The following is a 23009-nucleotide window of genomic DNA, read 5'->3' as shown; positions in this document are numbered from 1 at the left end:
GACCAGGATTCAGAATTCCCGGGTCGGGTCTCGATGCTAAAATTTTCATTTTAACCCCCGTACCGTTTTCTTATTTTGAATCTCACCCCCACTGTTTTATTAGTGCCTAATAAATTAGTAACAAATGTATTTTTCGACTCCAGAATTATCAGAGTTATATAATAAATTAGTTTCATATGTTGTTATCGGAACAGCACTTACAAGCAAAATTATTAACAATGCATTTGGTCTACAAAGACCAGAGACTGCAATTTCTTGAAGATGGTCTCAACGGAGCTAAACTCCAACTCAAAACCATAGCTCCGACCACCATACTCTACGTAGAGAAACTTTGTCCGACTATCTTCCAGCGGCCGCGAAGGCAGAACCTTAGACATATCTGGAAACTCTGGAGACGGTGGAAGAGGCAAATCTCTCTTCTTGAGAGAATAGTACACATCGGCTAACAGAATCCAAATTAGATCAGGATCAATGCAAGCCAAACCTCTCAACGCATTCAAAGCCGCTTCTCTTAAGCCAGTTACGCCGCTGCAAGCGATCCCAACGACCAGTCCCGCAACTTTTTTCAAGACTGCATCTAACGCTGAAGCACTGCGTTTGTCTCTAGAAATCTCTGCAATCATGTCGAGAAGTGCAGCCTGCACTTTCAAGCTGGAAACTTCAGCAATCAAAGAAGACGACTCGGGAACAGTTCTGTAAGGAAGCCGGAGAGCCGATTTGCTTTCGTCCCGGAGGTTCTTTGGCGTCATAATGTAGAATGGAGATGTTGTTAAAAGCTTCCAAAATTCCGGTCCATCGTTGCGGAAACGACGTGAGAAAAAATCTCCTCCAGATGTTTGAATGACTCGGCTTATCACGGTTAAGCATCTGCGCACAGCCTGTGGAAAAAAAAACCCATTAAATCTATAAATAAAATCAGAAGAGGAAGAGATAGAGAATGTACCACGGGATTTCTGTTTCGTATGCAAGCAACACAGAAAGGCCAGATTTTGTTGATAGCGGGTAAAAGCCGGTTTTCGACTGCTCCATCGTCTGTAGCATTCATGTAGTCTTTAAGCTGATAGAGTGAAGCAAACTCAATGACTTCTTCAATTGTTTCCTTGGTTTCTGTCTCAGCTCGATAAGCTTCCTCGACCTTAGCCAGTGCCACTACTCCTTCCTGTATAATTGAAAGTTACGATTTTAGTTCAGTTGCGGAAATGTCCGAGAGAGAGCTCAACAAAAATTAATCCAATGGCAATGTACCTCAATTATATCGAGGGAAACCAAGCATGATACTTGATTTGATGATGCAAGGAGAGGCGTTGCTGCAACTAAACACGAAGAGGCGATCGATCCAACTGTGTGTCTGTATCGCTTAAAACGATTCAATTCGAGCAGTATGTTTTCCCATTCATCCTCGTCATTAACTTTATTGTCAGAATCTGAACCTCTCTCTTGCCTTGATGTTATCGCATCAGATGCTTTGGTCTTAACATGATCACTATATGACTGGGCTTGATCTGGTAATAGGCAAGCCTCGTTCGTAGATGCTTTTACAATCTCAGCAACAGCCTACAAAAAGTACCAACAAAGGTTGTGAGGTTTCTTAGACCAAGAAAACAAATTAGTTTTAAAAGACTACAAGAGAAAAAATTGAAAGATTGGATCTACCTTCAAGAAGGGTGAAGTTAGATTTGGATGCTGTTGTCTACCAACAATTTCTAGTTCCTGGGAAACCAATCGCATCTGCAAATCCCCCAAAACGGAAAAAAAGTTCTTTAACGCACTGATTACAAATGAACATCAAACAAACGCAATGTTAAATGAAGGAAAAAACTGTTCACTACAAATGGCCTTACCGGTTCCTCCAATAAAGGCAGTATATCATGGGCAACTCCGATATAGGAAAGCATAGCAGCAAGAACATTTGGAACACCAGGATTAAGATCCAAGTGGCGCAGCTGACGACAAATAGAGTCAACAACATAATCCGCATTTGCAACAACCAGATACCCAACCTGCAAAACAAACAAACAAAAAACAGGAAGATTCTGATTTCAGAAAGGGTACTTTGATGTGATTATACACTCCAATTACATTATCATAAATTCTCACCGTGGGATGGCCAGAGGTGGCAGCAAGAAGACGTAAGACAGCATCTGAAGCATTTCTAACTTGGAAGCTGGAGCAGGTAAGACTCTCAAGCAGAAGGTAAAGCGAAGAGTGAAGAAACCCACTTGAAGCAAAATCTTTCCCGAGACACAAGGAAAACACACCTACTCCTTCTATTATAACTTGGTGTAGCATTGCACAGTCTCTTAAGAAATGCAGACTAATATGTTGAACATTGGTATCGGTTTGCCCGGGAATGGTCTTTTGATCCACAGGGAGATCCCACACTTCAGAAGATTGGTATTCATGCAAGATCTTACCAACACAATCAACCAGATGACTTTTTGCACGTTTGTTCCATGAGATTTTCCAGGAAAGTTTGTCACCACCCTTTCTCGACTTCTGAAGCAGTCTTGCGAGAGCATCAGTTGCTTGATCCGTTGAACCAAAAATCATCTCATTCAGTATACAAGCAGCAGTTGCCGCCTGGCGAACTAACTGTCCTGAACCAGTTCGATTACACCAAGATTGCCAGTCTTCTCCATTATACTCCTTTACACGAACATCTGAAACAAGTTTACGAAAAACCCCCAGAGGAATATCCAGGATGACTGCTAAATGCCCTTCATTTTTAAATCCTAGCAAACACAAACACAAGGAGATCATTTACTATCAGTAACCAACTCATCTATAAGTTAACTGCAGGGTAATTTTCAGAAACAAATGGTTTCAAAGGAATTTGAAATGACCTGCCATTAAGGATAAACCTACAAGTCTAAGGATTCCAGCAAGCATTTCATAGAGCTTCTGGCTACCAACATGAGAGAACCACGGAGGCATGCGAGGTAACATATAGCTAGTGGGCGACGATATCTCTAATTTTACTTGATCTGATTCAGTGATATTTGGAACTGTACGGTTGTATCTGGTCTCCCGAAACCCCACTTTTAATTCTGTGATTGAAGGGAGGTAACCTGTCGATGATGAAGGCCTTTCTGCGATGAGTTTCTCAAGAGAACCGGTGAATGCTGAATTATGGCTCAGACAGAGAGAAAATATATCCAGGAATCTGCTGGCTGTTATCTACATAACAGAATGCCAAGAACTAATCATATATCGCAAGCCATTATTAGACCATGGTTGTTTTGGAACTAGATTTTTGCTGATAGAAGAAAGAAGCGGCACCAAACCTATGAGCGTGTCAAGAAAGAATACATACGGGAGACTGAAGATGATTCGCCAAAAACTGCGGACCAGAATAATAAGTGATGACAAGTAACTGCTTCACCACCGAAAGTGCAGGCAATTCTTCATTCCCAAGAACCACTTTTGGAAGCCTCTCAAGCAGTCTGTTTTCATAAACAAGCCCCAAAAGAAGAATAAAACACATTAAGTGACCTGGTTACAAAAGAAAGAAACAATATAACAACAAACAAACAATACCTGCTAAAGATCTTGATTATATCACTCTCTATGTGGTGATATGTACGTTCGGAGAATAAATGATCAAGAAATTCCTGAGCTGCTACAGAAACTTCATCGGAGTCATCAACAGCCAGAGTACATACGCATTCCTGCATCATTATAAGAAATATATCTAGCGCCAAAATCCTTGGAAAATAAATATCAAATATCCAAGATCATGTGTTGTTATTAGTTATGAACCTACCAACATCTCTAATCTAGCACCCTTCAGGGAACAAGAGCTCTTAGATAGCAATCCACGTATTGCTGCTAGAAATCCCCATCGTATTTTTCCGGCTGGGTGAATAAGAATCTGAAACCAATTAAGACATCACCATTAAGAAAAAACAGTTACAAAAGATTTGGGATAAAAGTGTTGAACGTAGCACTAGAAGAAATAGCATACATGAGGAAATGTCTCACACAGCAGCTTATTCACGTGAGAAGTAGTGGTATCTAACCATTCCTTTGTACGTTCAACATGAAAGGAATCTTGACTCGTATTCAGATTCAATTTTGCAGGTACATTGACGGTAACGATGTCTTGGTTTGTAATTTCTGTCAGCTCGTCGCTCTGCCCTTGAAATTTTGTTGTCAGAGAACGAAGTTTGCCCAAAATTGAGTGTGCAGATTCATGCCTATGCACCTTAGTATCATCATCAGAAATGCCAAGAGCCAATGAGTTAGCCTCATCTTCAAGGACTATCATAAGAAACTCGGCTAAACTTCTAAGTGCTTGGTCCAATGCATCAACACTTCCTGCAGCTCCACTTATCATTGCTCTCGAAACATGCAGCACTTTGGCAATTTGACTAACAACACCAGGTAGAAAAAAGGCCAGCGCATCAGCAGTACCAATCTACAACAAGCATTATGTTCACATTAGGAACCATAAAATAGTCCAGAAGATGTTTTCCCCCAAAACGGTTCCTATTTTAATTTTTAAGAATTTTAATAGTAACCTTAGCCACAAGTATCCGTAAAGCCATAAAGGCTTCAACTCGAAGATTTGCACTTCCTCGATGTCCTCGAGAAGCCTCAGCATCAGCCACCTGTAGGCAGTGATAAAAATTGATTTTACTTTAGAGTGTAGACAACTACAAAGACTCCATAGGAAAGAGAAAGGAAAGCAGAGGGAGAAAAGAGTGTTACTTTGAGGAGGATGGAAAGCCAATGACCCACAGCAGCCAAAGCAGAGTGAGACTGAAGAAATGCAAGCAAGCATTCTCGTGTTTCAAAATCATACTGAAAAGACTCTGAAACTTGAGTTTGATAATCTCTCATATCTGACAGTTGAGGCAGGCCAACAGTGAGCTTACATGAGCAAGAATCATCAGAGCATGGAAGCAGGCCAGAGATCATCGCCCGGAAACATCTGACGATTCCTTCACGAAACTCTTCAGCAGCCTCGGATGGGGATAAAATAGCACCACTAGTTAACTTCTTCATAGTTACAACCATCTATAGGAGAAATTTTCAACAAGCATTGTATTAAAACTAAGCTGAGAATATGTTATTAAAACTAAAGTAAGTGAGAATTCAAAACCACTTCACCTGATCAATGGATCCAATGTAACATTTCTTTAGAAGTTCCTCAAGACAATAGATTACACCTTCCGCCACTTTATCACTGACTCTATACGGTGTAGCTGGAAATTCCTCAAGCTGATTTTTCCCCTGACTTCTGCAAGCAACTGCGGCGTCTAACAGAAGAAGCAATGGAAACAAAGTGTAGCTGAAACGTACATCAAATAAAGCAGTTCCAACTTATTAGAACATTGAAAAATATAAACTCTCTATTAAACCTGAAAATTGAATTGCTCATGTATAGAAGATAAACAGATGCGAGAAAAGTGAGCAACCAAAAAAAAAAACGGGGATGTGGGGAATAATTACTTGAAGAAGGACTGGAGAGTGGATGGAGGAGTACGGCGGAGGAGGTGGAGCAAAGCAGGGATCGTGGCCGGATCCTTTTGAGGGTTTTGCGAGAGGTTTATGAGCTCCAAGCAGAGAACTTTCAGTTGTGCAAAGACGCCTTCTCTCTCATCCACGTCTTCTCCATCGGTTTCACGGCGGATGACGACGGACTTTTCCATTCAGTCCAATCAAATTATACAAAACCACCAAACAGAGAGCGAGAGATGGAACCGCGAAACTTAAGTCAATTCTTGTAGCAGAAAACAGGGATGGAGTAGTGACTATGACCTGACCCGACCCGACCCGACCGGTCAAAACTGTATCAAGTCACGGTGGCACAAATTGCCGGAAAATAAAGACCCGGGACTTTTGCTCCTTTAGGTAGGGTTTTAAGAAATAACGCAAAGTTAACCTGATATTTATACATTATTACAAAATTGACCTGATATTTGTTAAGAATTGTAAACAAAACCTGTTACATAATTATAAAATAGACCTGATATTTGTATGGAATCTTCAAAACAGGCCTAAAATCTTATACAGTTGGCCAAAAACAAACCAACATAAAAACCCCAATCTTCTGAAACGATCGTATAGGATAAACTGATAGAGAGCTTGAAAGTAAAAAGTTTATTATCTTCCCTAAATCATGTTTCTTCTATGTCAAGTAAACTAAGATCTATATTCCTCTCTTTCTTTCTTTTTTGTCTATCTCCATTAAATTTCAGGAAAGATTTCAAAACATACATAGATGCATCATTGTTGTTTCAAACTTGTTATGTGGAAAAAGGAACCTTGCTTGCTTTACTGTATAATTTACTTAGTTATTCAGCAACTAGTCTTCTTGTTCTGTTGTTAGATGATGGAGGTATTTCAAACCAATCCTACCCAACAATATCCTTCTTCAAATAGATTGACTACCATAATTTCAATACGAAGCTATCAGTCAATTAATCTTCCAGATTCTATCAAAGAATCTTTCAGATAGTTTAGTCTCAAGCTTTAGTAATTGACCAACTCTGTTTTTATCTACAGGCTACTAAAAAATGTCAAATACATTTTTTTCTCTACTATACCTACCTTTCCATTAAATAAGTATTTATTTTCTTGGTCATGGATGAAAATAAAACTTACAAAAATAAAAAACAGCCTTTTGGTTTCATTTAATGTATCATGAGCTCGTAGTTCTTCAGTAGTGATGATGATGACTCTTCTTTATTGTCATGTGTCCTCTGTTGTTGACCATCATCATCTTCTAACCCGAGTTCGCTTTCCAGGTGCTTGAACCATTTCTTAACCTCATCCTCATCAGACTCTTCCTCTGGTCGTGAAGCTGAGCTGAACTCATTTGCAGCGGACTGTTGAAACGAGTTTGAAGCATCTAAGTAACTCCAAATGTCAGGATCTGGCTCGAAAGGGATCTCCAGCAGATCGGGTTTGTCTACCTCTTGAATAATGTCGTTAAAGTCGCTATAAGCTTCTTCTATGTACTCAAACGTCATGCCTATCTTTGGATCATCTTCCTGGATTGAATGGTTGGAACCACCGGAAGACACAGATGTAGACAAGGCATTCCTCGTTGTTCTGTTCAAAGAAACCTCTCCTCGAGAAACAGAGTCACTTGAACAAGGTGATGAATTAGCTGGCTCGTCTGCAGTATGATCGGTTCCCGAGCTCTGAACCAATCTTTTCTTTAGGTGGGTGTGCCACACATTCTTGATTTCGTTATCTGTTCTACCTGGAAGCTGAGAAGCTATTTTCGACCACCTGATCAAAAAATGCAGAAAGCTTATTAGTGTCCATATCAAAACCACCCCATGAGCAACAACAACAACAACAAAAAAAACACTAATAAAAAGGCAAGTGATGAATATTTAGTTACTTGTTTCCATAGTTTTGGTGGAGCTTGATGATGGTTGCTTCCTCCTCTGCAGTGAAGTTGCCACGCTTCAGATCTGGCCTGAGGTAGTTGATCCACCTCAGACGACAACTCTTCCCACACCGCAATAGCCCTTCATATATAATTAATTATACCCATTCAGAATCATAAAAGAAGGAAGGCTTAGCTTTGATTATATGATGATCCATTAATAAAGAAAAGGAACACGATAGCAACAGCATACCAGATTGTTTGGGAAGAGATCTCCAGTTCTCATGGCCAAACTTTTGAATGAAAGAGATGAGTTTCAAATCTTCTTCTGGGCTCCATGGACCTCTCTTCACTTTGGTCTTGTCACAACAAGGTGCTCTTCCTTTCCCCATTCTCTCTCCCTCTCTCCTCTTTCTATTTTCTGTATCTATATATATATATATATATATATATATATATATAACTTTAATAGTATAGTATCACTCAGTATTGAGATTCACCTTTTCGTTACCGAATATATATATAAGTGGTTCTGTTTTATATATACACGAGAGGTTAAGAGAAGAGTGTGTGATCAGATCGATCTTGGAAGAGTGAGAATGTAAACAGAGGAACTGATAAATGTCAAATCAGATTTGTTGAGTGGGAAAAGGTTGTCTGTGGTATGGTTGATTATTTGGTATGATTCCATTTTCTCATATTTTTACTTGATTTGGCATCCACATGATGCATGCAACTTTTAATCTTTTCTTTTAACAGCGATGCTTGTATATATATTTCACAATTGTTTCATCACTTTTGTATTTTCTTCCTTTTTCGACACCAAAATTCATTATATTATCACCAAAACTAGCGTCTCGTATAAAACTTTATTTTCAAATGTGACATATGCAAAATTGTAGTATGTCGACAAGTGTAATTATATTAAAATGTTCTTACAAAACTACAGCCGGAATGAATGATGATAATAAAGTTACGTATCAACTAATTAGAATATAAATATTTGAAATCACAGGTGGAGTCATTAATCTACTATATATATAATAGTTACAAAGTAGCAAAATATTAGGTGGTGTTTTTGACTAAATGAGAATCTAAAAGCTGCAACTTGTTAATTAAGAACTAGATTAAGGTTAATTATATATATACACTGGAATTGATTATGTTGTTTATTTGTGTCTCCTCTAATCAGACTCTATTATGTACAATTACCAACTTTTGAATATAATAGAGATATCCCGTGAGCATGCAATGGGAGATACAGTATAACACGAGAAAAATGAACTCTCAGTAACATAATGCTCTTTTTGTTTATAACGCAGTCACTCCATACGTCATGACATGGAATATACTCGTTTATTTATTTATTTTTGTCAACAGTCGACATTAAAACTAAATGAAATTGTTTCAACTTTTGATATATGTACAAAGAAAATGGACGTTTAAAATTTTGTAATCCTTAAACAGAACATTTGAAATGAGAGTCAGAAAAAATAAAGAAACCTTGAAAAAAGGTAATATCTAATCGCATCCGAAAACACCAAAAAAGCTGAAGGACTAGTATGCTCACACCATACATAGTGCACGAACGAACTCACCAAACTGGAAGACTAAAAGAGAGTAGTAGTGGAGGAGGAGGTCAAAGACTTACGTCTTTTTTGACTTTTTTTTTGTTTCTTAATGTTTGGTGGGTTTGGTGTTGTTGTTGGCACTTGGCTACGTTAATTACTTAATTTCACCAAACCTTCATTACTTTATTAATTTCCCTGTACCATCCAAATCCAAAAATTATTAATTACGATATATTTATATCCAAGCCACCACACTATATATAATATATATACTACGCTCCATACATTTTCTTGGAGTATCAACTATGGAAAGTAATGGAGAATTTAATTTGAACTAAAATACGGAACACTTTTTTAACGTTAATTATTAAGAAGAATAAAGGTGGGAAATAAATCCGTTTTTCAATATTGAGAAAACAATGTTTTTTTTTCTTTTTTTTAACTAGTGTAAATTTTGAAGAATTAGTAAGTTTGGCGAATTAAAAATGTTTAAGTAGAAAAGTATATATGTCGATAAAAGTCACATATATAGGGGTCGACGACATATATAAAAAAAAATGACGACGATCTAATTCGTTTTGCGATTTTATACGTCTCTCTTGGTCTTGGTAATGAGAAGGTTGGTGAACAAAACAACTATGAGTGGGAAAACTTTATGAAGAAAATAAAAGGAAAACAATGAGTGGAAACAAAAATAATATGAAAAAATATATATATATTTCAACGTCCCTATGGAGTATGGACCTTATCGAAACGATATAATTTGGCATAAAAGTAAAAATATACATAAATTATGATGAAGGCACACATGTTGGTACTGGCAATATTACATACGTCAAGATCAGTTTTGAGTATACTGACTTTAAAGTTAGATTTTAGTTAATGGAATAAAAGCTTCTGTGTCTCTGTACTCTGCTCTTGTTGTATTGTGTGTGAAACCATACCAGGGATATGTACGTATATATATATATGTGTGTATTTTATTTGTTCTTGATATCGACATAACATGGATATAAATGTTTAATTCGACGAGTTTTCGTGAGTTATTTATGTATAGTTTTGCCTTCAGATTATAATTATATAGGTGCTTTGTTTTTGCGTTTTGTTAATTGTATAGGACGTGAAAGAACAACGTCTTATTCAATCAAACCAAATTATCGAAGATAAAAACAATCAAGCTCATGATGATGCGCCAATAAATTAAAAGATGATAAACAACCATAATATTTTGCAAGAGATGAGCTAGAAGTTTAAATTTATATTAACAATACGATATACTATAAGATAAAACAAGTAAAATTCAAAAGGGATGACCTAAAAAACGAAGAAGAAGAGTTTTCCAAGTAGAAATTGATAATTATGTTGAACTAGACATTTTATCAAGAGACCAAATAAGACACCTAATCCTGGGAAAATAATGAGATATCAAACAATATTATCCATCGTTGGGTTGGTATGGGGTAGGACATATACACTTAACAGTGATGGTTACTTTTGTTTTTCTTCTTGATCACCTAACTAAATCACTCATTAGGTCCAAGCACAGAGCTAATAATTCCATAATTGAATATAATAACGCCATAAAATTCACGCATTAGATTGTACTATATCTCATGACACCAACAAAAACATAAAAAGGTAAGCCGGTAAAATCAATGATTACGCATGCATGACGCACATGTAGGATTTGTATTATGCGAATAGAATATATATATATATATACAATGTATTCCAACATATATTATGTTGTTTAATATTTTAAACCTTTTTATTTTCTAATAACCGAAAGATCACAACAATGGATACAAAAATACCATATATATATATATATATATACTGTATATATATTTAAATAACCATTACAAATTTACAAAATAAACAAATACTTGAAGTCTAGTAGTAAGTCATGCCTGTTAACCAAAAAAAAAAAAAAGTCTCATAACTTCGCAAGCCATTCGTCACTACTACTATATTACTATATATACGATTGATACATTTCTGATTTATTATCACATTATCTGGTAAGTAACTATTCCATTTACAGTATAGTAACAGCAGTAATTATAGTAATCCACATCTCATGAACGTGTTATTTAATATTTTGATGCTAACAAAATCTAATAAAAGCCTTTCGTTTCAAAACAGACTAATGGAGTACTTTTGATGTCGATTTAGATGGGCCGGATTTTATAGATACTGGGCTCAGTATACTCTAAACGGCCTGCCTATTTCGAATCATATATTTAACACGTCACTGCATCCAAATATATATATATTTAACGCCGCATGAACAGTATATATTTCGGGTAATTTACTAATAAAATCATATTAATGTATAATAGTTCTATTACATTAAATAGTTTACATAGTTTTGTCATTTAAAACGTTTATTATAATAGTAGTTAAAAAAAAAAAGAAGAGTAAAGTTCGGAGTATTTTATCTTATAAAATTATTACATTTATATATATATATATATATATATATTTTAAATACATTAAATATTTCCACACTTGAGGATAAATGTAATTTAGAAAACAGGAAATGGACTGGAGGATGAGAAGAGAGTAATGGCATGGGAATTTAAGGTTTTGAATTAATATATATATGCATTTAAATACATATTAATAGTATCATTTAAGTTAGAATTGAATAACCCCACACCAATCTTCCATTAAAAATGCATTAAAACCCCCCAAGACCAGTCTCACTGGCATGCCATGAATATACACTAGTAATAATAAATACTACTCGTACCAAATTTTTAATTATTCACTGTATAGTAATATATTTGGTCGTACGGTTACACATTTAGGGCTAGCCGTCTTATTAGGAGGAAATACGTATCCTCCAAAACTCCCCATATATATTTCTTTTTGCTATTTTATATAGAAATCTTAATGCACATCAAATAAGTTTAATTTTATTTTTTTGTTAATTGAGATTATAAGCAACTCTTGACGTCAGTTGAACCAATCCCGATAAAGTAATGTCATTATAGTATTGGATTTTCACACATTCGTATGTGTTCCGTTAATAATAATAGCCATTAAATGTTTGGGTGTTTAAGAAGAGATCATCCCCGTACGTGAGCATCATCCATTCGTCGTCACCCTAAAATAACTTTCAACGTTTTATATTTTTGATTGTTAAATTAAGTTCAACGTTGTTTAATAGGAGGATTATTATTATTATTATTCAAAGCTCTAATTGGGTCTGTTCTTAAATGCATACACCTTCCTATTTCCTAAAAAAGCCAATTATTTATTACTTGTATCTCACCACATAATTTTTATTTTTTATTTTTATACTTTGGCCAAGATTTTAATGACTTTTCCAAAATGTTGACACTAATTGACAGGAGAAATAACGTCGGTATTAAACAAATTAGGAAGTGTTTACTGGAGTACAGTAATATGTTTTCCAAAGACATTGAGAAACTCTGAAACAGCAACGAACAATATAATAATTGTTTTTTTTCTTATATAAAACAATCTCAAAAATTCCTTCCAATTGATTTTTACTTTAATGTGCGTAATGAATTAGTATTACAGCATAAGTAGTCATTATTCAATTAATCACGGATGGAAAAAAAGAAGAAGAATGAAGAAGTCATATTAATGACCCTAAATTGAAGTCGGAAGAAGAAGTAAGTAGAAGGGAAGGGAGGTTTGAAAAGTAATTAATGGAGCAATTTAATGCATGCGACTCTCACTTTCTCTCTCAATGTCGCATTTAAAACGCTTTTGGCTCTTTCTCCTATACTTCCTCTCCTCCATTCCCTCTTGCGCACTATACCCCCCATCCATTGCTACAAAGATTATATCTTCTGTAATTATTATGACTCTGTTTTCGGATTATACATATACATGAGTATATTTCGAGAGACTTGATAGATTTGAATACTAGCAATTATTAAACTTGTAATTCAGGATCATCTAGTATAATAACTAATCAGACGCACTATTACTATTATTATTATTATACATTAGTATTGATGTGAGATTAAATAGTGCAATCTATAAATGTGAGAAAAAGATGGTAAGGAGGCATGAGAAGAAAACGAATAGTGAGAAAACGTGTAGTGCGTGAACTATGGGAAAACAAGAGATTATTAGAGGAGAGATCAACAAACAACACTCCCAACATTAAATGCTCAAAAAAATGCTACTAGTCGATAATGAATGGTACAACGATAAAAAAACAAAAAAAAATGTAACACCCTCCTCATTAATTACTGAGTAAGTAATTCTAGTTTCGTATTACTAGAAAGCCTTAATTTTGAAAACGAACATAATTGATAAATTGATAATACTCGTATACAGGTTGACAAAAAAAGAAAGAAAGAAGAAGTAAAATACAGTATTTAATACGGCTTTGGAGTAATTAAGTAATCAATTGAGCTTTTTTTGTTTTAAAATTACTATAACGTGCCGCATTTATTAATATTTAGAAAATAAATAAAAATCCAGCCCTTAAATATTGGATCCTTCTATATAATTCTCTCTCTGCGTTTTACAGTTTACACCACCCCCCACACACACACACACATTACTCTCTCTCTCTCTCTCTCTCAGAGATTCCTGATATGGCTGCTGACGTCAGCTCTCTCGTACGGTTACTTAGCGGTTACAAAGATGAACGTGCGGTGGTGAAAGACTCTGCCGGTGCTAAGTCTACGGCGGCGCTCATGACTCGCGACCTCCTTGGAAGCGGGAGAGGTGGAGGAGGCGATCGTTCACTTGAGCTTGACCTCGACCTCCAAGTCCCCTCCGGCTATGAAAAACGCCTCGATTTGAAGGTTCCTCTCTTAATTATTGGTTTTTCGAGATAAATCCAAGGGATAGTCTTTTTGTTTATTTATTTAGAATAAGCTCTGTGATTTTGGTTTGGGGGCTGATTAATTATTAATTAGATCGTTGTTTTTTTTGGTGGATATAGTCAGGGAAAGTGTATTTGCAACGATGCAATTCAACGAGCTCATCGACCATAACAAACGCAGATCAATCCAATCAAACAGTTCCGACGTTTCAGGATTTGAATTTCCCACCGAATTCGAGTAATAATCATGCGGCGGCCAAGCCTTTGTTAAACCTCTTCGACGACACGACGCTTGAACTGAAGCTACTCCCGTCGCCGGCTCGTTGTTCCCGTCGTACGTCGTCGTTGTCTCCCAACACTAATAATAGTAATTTCCAGAGCGTCTGCACGCTGGACAAGGTGAAATCAGCTCTCGAGAGAGCGGAGAGAGATCCGGCTATGTTCAAGAAACGCCAGTCCCCGGACCATACGGTTTCTGATCATTATAGGGCGGAGGCGGATGCGGTTGCGTCGCCGGTGGCGGCCGGATGTCCTGGTTGTTTGTCGTATGTGTTAGTGATGATGAACAACCCGAAATGTCCGAGGTGTGACACCATTGTTCCTTTGGCTGCAAGCTCTATGAAGAAGAAGCCTAAGATTGATCTCAACATTTCAATCTAAAAACTTTTTTTCGTTTTTGTTTGGGGTTGTAAATGATAGATTAAAAAAGTGCAGGGGTAAACCCAAAAAAGAAAAAATATGATTATTTGATGGGGGAAAGATATGATGATATTTTTTTGTAAATGCGTTTAGTTGAACATCAACAGGTAGACTTATTTAGAAAACAAAAAGCAGAGAAAAGAAGAAGATGGGATTCACGGAATAAATGATTTAATTGTATTACGACAATTAATGCTAGAAATTTAATTCTTATTTACTTACGTTTGAATATTATGGTTTGGTTAGTTGGATGGTAGTTTGAATTCATTGTATTTGTTCATCTAAATGCAATTTTGTCCTTTTTATTGAAACAAAACAAAAAACAATTTTTAATATTTTGTATTTTTTTGACAATTTTGTAAATATACTATGAGGTTTCTTTTATAAAAATTCAACTATTGGACTATATATAGAGGGGGTTGTATCCAAATGACTCTTTATGTGAGTGTTTATGAATTTCCTAAAATTGATAAACGAAATGAAAAAGTGGGTTTGCAATCTGCATGCATGTCAATGAATGATATAATGCCTTCTACAAACAAGTTTTTCAACCTATTAAAAGAGAACCTACTATTTGTATTTAATGGGACAACTGCTCAAATCTTTTTTCTTTGGAAGGATTTAATCTCAAATTTTTTTTTTTGTGTGTGTGGTTAAGTACTGACTGTACTGTACGAGATATTTTTTAATTAGATCATAACTAAAAGTTATGGAGCTGACCTAATTAAAATTAAAGTGCATATGCCAACAGTACACACGTATGTATATTCACATTTATAGATGTAACTACACTGCAACGAACGTAATAAATCGTAGACTTACTGGAAAGATATGTTTTTATATCAATGACGTAAAAGTAAAAATTATAAAATGCAATATGTATATCAACTTCTCCGAAACAGTGTACTCTACGGCCGACGACGAGTAGATGAGTTAGATTTTATGATATATACTACCAATGGGTAGGACCAGAAATAATAATATTCCGATAGCTAGTATAGTTTTTTTTTTTTTTTTTTTTTTTTCCATTTAACATATATTGTGTGTGTGGCCTTTACACATAATAATATGGTTTTGATATTCGTCTTTATCCAAAACTAAAAGTTAGCGTATACTTTTGCTCTTTTTTTTTTTGTTTCTGTACAGCTACAGTCACGAAATTAGGTAAACGTTCTAATAATTTAAATATATATATAGGTGTCATATTCACCGGACTTAATATATATAATTTAATGTAGGTTTTCTTTTGTTTGTTTTGGGGGTAGAATTTTCGGCTATATACATTACAAGGGATAGAAAGAAATAAAATTGGAGAAAGACATCGTCATAGAAGAAACGAAAATTGAATTAATGGGATCGTGACATCTAATAAATTGTAATTAATGCTCCCTGCTACATTTATGAACTTTGGAGTCATTTCCTTCACGAAAACATTTTTAAAGTCCACGTGTTCCTCTTTTTTTGCCTTCTCCATTAATTCGCATATTGTATCGTCTGAATTTGTGTTCCTCTTTTTTTTTCTTCATAGTTAGTTTCATTCATGTGACTATAATATATCCGTACGGAAATATGTAAAAAATAAAAATTCAATATTTTATATCCATGTTTTTTTATATTTTGATTGTTGAATATTATTGTAATTTTTGTTTTCTGAACGAAATCGTTTGAAATTAATCCACAGATGGAATATTTTGGGCCAACATAAACTTATTACAGTAAAACCTCTATAAATTAATACTCGATAAATTAATAATCTCTATAAATTAATAAATTTCTCCGGTCCCAAGTTGGGACTATTATAATTTTAGACATATTTCGATAAAATAATAAGATAATAATTTTTTTGAAAATCCTTTGTAAATATATGGTCCCAACAATATTATAAATTAATAATTAGGTAAATTTTTCAAAATATATGCATATATAGACACATTAGTTTTTGTTAGAGTTTATTTCTAGTATTTTACTATATCAAAAATAGTTAGCATTCTCTTTCAAGGCATAATAATTATTATTTTATTTGTAATTGATTATATAAAATACTAATTCTCATGATTAAATCTTATTTTAATTATTTTTTTGAAAAAACTTTCCAAATTAGGAAAATCTCTTTATAAATTAATAATTTATCGATAAATTAAAACCTATATAAATTAATAGATTTTCATGGTCCCAACATTATTAATTTATAGAGGTTTTACTGTAGTATTATCTACTAACGGGCTTAAGCCCATGCCGAGGATGCTGTTTCCAAAAATTATTTCAATCAACTTCACAAAACCCTAAACCCTAATTGTTCGATTCTGTGCGGACAGACAGTTATCATTATTTCAGTTGTTAGTTCTCCGAACTCCGAAGCAGCGGTGGGGATAATGGGGAAAAGTAGGCGTAAGCAGAAGGTTATACCTCCACCTCAGCTTCCGCCGGATGTACCGGAAGAGGATATCGAGTTTTCCGACGAGGATTTGAAATACGTCCAAGAGAACACTCAATACGCCCGATTCGTTTCTCGCCTTGACACCGCCGCTATCAATAAGTAAGTTGCTTGAGACTCTTTTGTGCCTTTTCGAAGATTCGGATTCTGTTGTATTTTTGGGTAATTTTGAGCATTAGGATTGAGTTAGTGGTTTTTATCATCTGAATATGTGTATTGATAGTATCTTGTTACCCTTTTGGTAGGCAATGCGGTGGTACAGTAAAGACAGTGGAGGACAAATACGAAGAAGAACGATCAAAGAAGAAGACTCATCAGGAAGAGAAAGGGAATGGCGAGATTCTCGTGGATCCTGTTGATGTTCTCCCTATCAAGACTTTAGATGGAAAACTCCATTATAGGACTGGTACTTAACGAAAACTACGCTTTTCCTTTTTGTTAAATGGCTCCATTTTACCATTCTTACTGATGTTTGGCTACTGCTTGTTTATTCATATGGTTCAGAGGCTAAGAAGTCAAAACTAGCTGAAGCCATTACCGATGAAGCAGAGACGGATGTTCTCGAAGATGAAAATATTTTGAACAAATCTCAAAGGAGGGCAAAAGCTAAAAAGAGTAAAAAGGAGGCAAAGAAACAAGACAAGGAATTGCCTAATCAGATTGCAAAAGAGGAAGAAACTCCCCAAGCCGCAGTTCTGGTAATGCCTTTTTTGAGTTCCCTCAAAATATTTCGTAATAACTTTTGGAGTTAATCATTCTGGACATTGTGTATTTTGTAATTTGGAGCATTGAAGTGTATTCTATATTCATTCTTCATTTTTTTTAACCTGTTAATGATTTTCTTCCTTCATCAGGCAGAAGTGAAAGAAGAACTATCTGTTCAAGAGACACTTGAAAATAAACAAAATAAACTCGCGGAATTAGGAACGCTACTACTTTCTGATCCTGAGGCAAACATAAAATCTTTAAAGGAAATTTTAGATCTCTGCAAGGATGAGAATACGAAGATAGTGAAACTTGGCTTGTTATCTCTGTTGGCCGTATTTAAAGATATTATTCCTGGGTAATCTTATATTTCTTCTATGTTCCTCGTTTTAGTTGTTAATCCTTCTCTTCTCTCCCCCTTGATGATGTTGGTATTTAGCTCTTCTTATTTTTTTGTGGTGCCAGCTATCGGATCAGACTTCCTACAGAAAAGGAGAACGAGATGAAGGTCTCAAAGGAAGTGAAGAAAACCCGGCTTTATGAGTCAAATTTATTAAAAGCATACAAGGTGTGCGTCATCTCTATGATATTTGACTATTGATTTCTCTGAGTATTATTAATAAACATTTCCTTTGCTGCTGACGTCCTTGACAGGCATATCTGCAGAAGTTAATTATATTAGAAAAGCTGCCTGTATATAACCAAATTGCAACACGGTGTATTTGTACATTGCTGGACGCAGTTCCTCACTTCAACTACCGTGATAACCTGTTAATTGCTGTTGTCGGAAATATCAGCTCCCCAGATGAAGTCGTAAGGTCTGGTTATGTAAACCCTTTTTCAGAGTGACAAATTATGTTCAACTGATGTACCATGGAATCTATTTGATAGTAGAATTGTTAATATCTCTTTTTTCAGAGTCATGGTATTGTACTGCAAGTCTGCAAAAGTATCCGTTTTGTTTCTATCTAAACTTTGTTTTGCCTGTTTGTGTATGCAGGAGACTCTGTTGCTCTACTGTCAGGTCACTTTTCTCAAATGAAGGGAAACATGGTGGTGAGCTGACCGTGCAAGCTGTACGCTTGATTGCTGCTCATGTCAAAGCTCACAACTGCCAACTTCATCCTAATTCTATTGAGGTATTGATTGTCTAATTGCAACATTCTAAGAACCACACATTTATGCACCACATCACTTAGTAAAAGTATTAGAATTGCTCATGATGGAAAAACTAGATCATGAAGTTCATATTTTCATTTTTGTAAGAGTAATACAAGGTGCTTAATAACTTGCTTCCATTTTTATGTCTGTCCTTAGGTGTTCATGTCCATTCGTTTTGACGAGGATATTGGGAAGCCTAACAAAGAGGATGAACATAATAAGAAATATAAGAAAAATAATAAAAGAAAAAACCAGGAGGAAGAAAATCAAGTGCAGGAAAATGAGAGGAAGAAGTCAAAGAAAGAAATGATGTCTAAGATCAGAGACGAAGTAATTTACTTTCCTTCTGTGTAATGGTTTTGTTGATGGGAAAGTTTATGCTTTAATCTTGTTTTCCATTGCATTGACAACCATTTATATGACCATAACATCTAGATTTGGTCCTGTCTGCGCTATTGGTTTGCTATAAAAATTAATTTTTTTTTATGACTTTGTTCTTAGGTTACTGCTGATTACAAAGGAGTTACCTATGAACCAGATGCTAAGGAGCGGCGTAAGATGCAGACGGAGACACTTTCTGCTGTTTTTGAGACCTATTTCCGTGTCTTGAGAAACACAATGTACACAATTGGCGAAAGGTATTTTTCATAGTTTGTTAAAGTTAATGAAAATTGTGTTTTCCAGTTGTCGTGAATAGGAACTAAATAAAACTTATGTTCTAATCAAATTCCAAAAATATCAGTAAATTCTTAGTGTGAACTCTTGTTGGCTTTACAGTCACAAATAAATTCGTTAAGTTCTTTTTCACAACATAATTTCGGCTCATTGCAGCACAGAAGAAAACCCAATTTCAAATCAAGGGTCCTTTGGAGCACACCCTTTGCTAGCTCCATGCTTGGATGGGTTGGCAAAATTCACCCAACAATTGGACTTGGATTACATTGGTGATCTCATGAACTATCTAAAGAAGCTTGCTTCTAGCAGTAGCGTCTCCAACAACTCAAAGCAGAAAAACTCAAAACTATTGACAGTATCTGAACGTCTTAGGTGTTGCCTTGTCGCCTTCAAAGTCATGAGGAGCAACTTAAATGCCTTGAATGTTGACTTGCAAGACTTTTTTGTCCAGCTCTACAACCTGATTCTTGAGTATCGCCCTGGAAGGTTTGTAATAACTTTTTCCTCTTTTTATCACAACATAAGTCAGTTTAGTCTATAACATTTTGTGATGTTAAACAGGGATTCAGGTGTAGTGTTGGCTGAGTCTCTGAAGATAATGTTGTGTGACGACAGACATCAAGACATGCAGAAAGCAGCAGCTTTTGTGAAACGTTTAGCCACGTTCGCACTTTGCTTTGGATGTGCTGAGTCTATGTCTGGTAATAAGCATTACAAAACTCTCTGAATTACACATCACTTGTCCTTATCTTATATACTATCTCAGTCTTAAAACTTTTGTTCTCTTATAGCGCTTGTCACCTTGAAAAATCTGCTTCAGAAGAACGTGAAATGCAGAAACCTTCTTGAGAACGATGCTGGAGGCGGCTCTGTTTCTGGTTCAATTGCAGTAAGTCGGAAATTTTAACCCTCTTTTTTGTGGATTTAATTTTGGGGAAATAATTGCATTGCTTAGGGAAATCTCGATTGCAGAAATATCAGCCATATGCAACAGATCCTAACCTAAGTGGGGCTTTAGCAACAGTGCTTTGGGAACTCAGTCTCTTGAGCAAACATTATCATCCAGCGATCTCAACAATGGCGACAACAATCTCCAACATGAACACTTCTCAAAGCCAAACTTTTCTATCAGCAGTGACTCCACAACAGGCTTTTGCGGATTTTTCTCTTGTAAAAGAATCGTTTGAACCCAAGGATGAGTCTCGGAAATTGAACATCAAGCGGAAACGAGATAGTTTGGCTGAAGGAGCTAAGAGTGTTCCAGAAATCGACATGGAAAAGCTGAGCAAGAAATTGAAAGAGAACTTTACTATTCTTCAAGATATAAAAGAAGACGAGAGAGTGAGAATGGAGTTGCAGTCGTAGAAGAAAAAACCATTGAAGGAACAGAAGAGCGTAGTGAAGAAGAAACTTAAGAACCTTAAACCAAAAAAGAAAAATTGAAAAGGCTATTTGATTTCCCCCTTTAACGTTTATATACATTGCTTAACATTTAAAACGCAGCATCAGTTGAAGTTGTTAAATCTAGTTTTGAGTACACTGTTTTTTGTTTGAGTGGCAATTTTTTTGTCTAACGAAAAGAAGAAGCATTTTTAATTCAAATCCACCTTTTTAATCCTACTAAAATAGTTGTGTATATTTTCAGGTTTATTTATCGGAACTCTTTTGAAGTCGTACCAACATGGCAACATCGTATGTATATAAGAAAAGGTGGATAAAAAAAAAACAAAAAAACAGAACATAAGATATATACTACATGTAAAAAAACAAAAAAAACAGAACATAAGATATATACTACTTATATACTACATGTGCCTTGGAGTCAAAAGATACGCAAGATCATCCTCTTATCCACTCACAATTCGCCACAAACTGTGTATTCAAACTAATCACTAATATATGTTTGTAAATTGTAAGCTGTGCGCAGCAAATTGTTCCCCACAAAAAGTCCAGCCGTACAAACGGTACAGTGAGACATATTTGGTTCGATACCACACTTTTTTCTCAAAAAGAATATCACTTTTTTCTCTCTCTGTTAGTTACATAGGATTTTGGTACATATATATATTTCTGTAAAGAATTGTAATTTTCATAGTGGATTTAAGTCCACGCAATATTGCGTCACATTGTTTTAACAATTTAATGGATAAAATGTTAGGTGTTGAGACGATATCAACAAATTAATTCATTAACTTAAAAATGATTAGAAAATTATCATTATATACTTACTAGTTGATGATGAATAATAATAATCCGTACGGTACGTGAAAGATAATTTGCAATTTGTCACTTCAATTGTTGTTTTTATATCATATTATTAAAATTGATAATCTGGAAATGAACCCGAAATAAAAAACAAACAATTCACATTTTCAATCTATCAAATAAAAATATTCTCCGACCAATCAAATAAAAAAAAGGAGAAGATCGAAGAAACATAGAAGAGAAACGGAACACAAGTCTATTACTCTGTACAAAAATCTTCACCAGTCAGAGACGCCAGGAGCTCCAACGTATCAGCGACACCAGATCGGAGAGACTCCACAACTTGCTCGAACACGAAGACGTTACAAGGGATATGAAGAACTCCTTTCTGTGCGTATCCGTATTCCTGAGCTGATCGATTCAGCAACCTTACGAACACAGGGTGGTTCAGCAGCTCCGCGCTCACGATGTACCGCTCCATCTTCTCTCCCACGTTCACCGGGACGTGGCCCGATGGTACACTCGACGCGACGGTTGCTCTCTTTACCAAGAAAGTGGACGTCGGGTGATCGATGTCGCCGCTGCGAACTCGGTTGCAGGAGGATGAGTCGGCTATTCGCGACAGACGGCGAATCAGAGGCTTCATCTTTGATTCTTGACACACTGACTTTTTTTTTTTTTTCTGTAGAGAAAAGAGAGATGGAGAGGAATGCGACATTGGTAATATATATACAGTATATGGGAGTTGTGTACATTTAAGTATTTTCATTTGACATGAAACAAATGTATTTACTTTATTTTCATTCCTAATATATGTGTTAACATGATGAGTCATAGTCAAATTAAACCATTGATAAACTACCTTATTTTGATTATGCAAATTGAGAAATTCTCTAAATTCGGATGTATTTCTAAACATTGGTCAAATTACAAAACAAAAAATGTCCAACAATTTTAAGAAAGTTGGATTGCCAGCTATTAAAGTTGTACATGTATAATTTTATACCTTCCTTTGTATGATAAAATAAAACAGATCGTGTGAATAAAAAAAAGGCGTTGTATTTATTGATCTGTTTTTCACCATGTATACGCAATTTCTCTGATTATTATATCCGCGTGTATTCTTTATTTATCTGGATTAGATCAAATAATAAAATAATAAAGTATAAATTAGCAAAAATACCATATATATTGATAGATGTTTTTTGTTTTGTTTTGCTAAGAGATGTTTTCAACCAGCTTGAGTCATATTAAGTATAAGCAGAAAAATTTAAACGCATAACTATGTTAAAGATTCCGAATATATATACTAGAACAAATAGGTTTTCAAAAAAAAAAAAAAAATAATATATATATATATATATATATATATATAAAGAACAACGTAAGGTAAGT

General features: G+C 35.2%; 5 protein-coding genes across 6 annotated transcripts; 2 read left to right on the top strand and 3 right to left on the bottom strand.

The window, feature by feature from the left end:
- Positions 1–112: 112 nt before the first annotated feature.
- On the bottom strand, positions 113–5866 carry LOC17895665 (TELO2-interacting protein 1 homolog). 2 transcript variants are annotated; one of them, XM_006300589.2, is made up of 15 exons: positions 5455–5866; positions 5113–5293; positions 4711–5019; positions 4521–4610; positions 3965–4417; positions 3764–3871; positions 3538–3668; positions 3314–3443; positions 2844–3177; positions 2098–2732; positions 1842–2000; positions 1654–1728; positions 1246–1554; positions 944–1159; positions 113–878 (listed from the first exon to the last, which is right to left on the bottom strand). In XM_006300589.2, exons 1-15 carry the CDS (start codon positions 5652–5654, stop codon positions 213–215), a joined length of 3996 nt encoding a protein of 1331 aa, XP_006300651.1. In that variant the 5' UTR covers positions 5655–5866; the 3' UTR covers positions 113–212. The 2 variants fall into 2 exon arrangements, with proteins under 2 accessions (XP_006300651.1, XP_023644344.1); XM_023788576.1 differs by lacking the exons at positions 5113–5293; positions 5455–5866 and having other exon boundaries at positions 4711–4803; positions 4878–4978.
- A 549-nt stretch (positions 5867–6415) lies between these two features.
- Positions 6416–7777, bottom strand: LOC17895999 (transcription factor MYB63). Its single transcript, XM_023787720.1, has 3 exons — positions 7599–7777; positions 7358–7487; positions 6416–7242 (listed from the first exon to the last, which is right to left on the bottom strand). The coding sequence occupies exons 1-3, from the start codon at positions 7735–7737 to the stop codon at positions 6639–6641; spliced, it is 873 nt and encodes a 290-aa protein (XP_023643488.1). The 5' UTR covers positions 7738–7777; the 3' UTR covers positions 6416–6638.
- Positions 7778–13447: 5670 nt separating this feature from the next.
- On the top strand, positions 13448–14655 carry LOC17895775. The gene is made up of 2 exons (XM_006302676.2): positions 13448–13715; positions 13856–14655. The coding sequence occupies exons 1-2, from the start codon at positions 13503–13505 to the stop codon at positions 14393–14395; spliced, it is 753 nt and encodes a 250-aa protein (XP_006302738.1). The 5' UTR covers positions 13448–13502; the 3' UTR covers positions 14396–14655.
- Positions 14656–16715: 2060 nt separating this feature from the next.
- LOC17894376 (nucleolar complex protein 3 homolog) lies at positions 16716–21011 on the top strand. Its single transcript, XM_006300333.2, has 13 exons — positions 16716–16970; positions 17114–17274; positions 17373–17566; positions 17723–17931; positions 18039–18141; positions 18228–18391; positions 18574–18712; positions 18891–19064; positions 19236–19372; positions 19566–19895; positions 19971–20110; positions 20201–20298; positions 20382–21011. Exons 1-13 carry the CDS (start codon positions 16807–16809, stop codon positions 20772–20774), a joined length of 2406 nt encoding a protein of 801 aa, XP_006300395.2. The 5' UTR covers positions 16716–16806; the 3' UTR covers positions 20775–21011.
- A 753-nt stretch (positions 21012–21764) lies between these two features.
- Positions 21765–22260, bottom strand: LOC17895017 (auxin-responsive protein SAUR40). Its single transcript, XM_006301586.2, has one exon. The coding sequence runs from the start codon at positions 22258–22260 to the stop codon at positions 21874–21876; it is 387 nt and encodes a 128-aa protein (XP_006301648.1). The 3' UTR covers positions 21765–21873.
- Positions 22261–23009: the final 749 nt, after the last annotated feature.

The sequence above is a fragment of the Capsella rubella genome, unplaced genomic scaffold (genome assembly GCF_000375325.1).
Source record: "Capsella rubella cultivar Monte Gargano unplaced genomic scaffold, Caprub1_0 scaffold_2, whole genome shotgun sequence".
Lineage (NCBI taxonomy): Eukaryota > Viridiplantae > Streptophyta > Magnoliopsida > Brassicales > Brassicaceae > Capsella > Capsella rubella.
The sequence above is the reverse complement of the archived record's forward strand: the minus strand, read 5'-3'. Positions and strand labels throughout refer to the sequence as shown.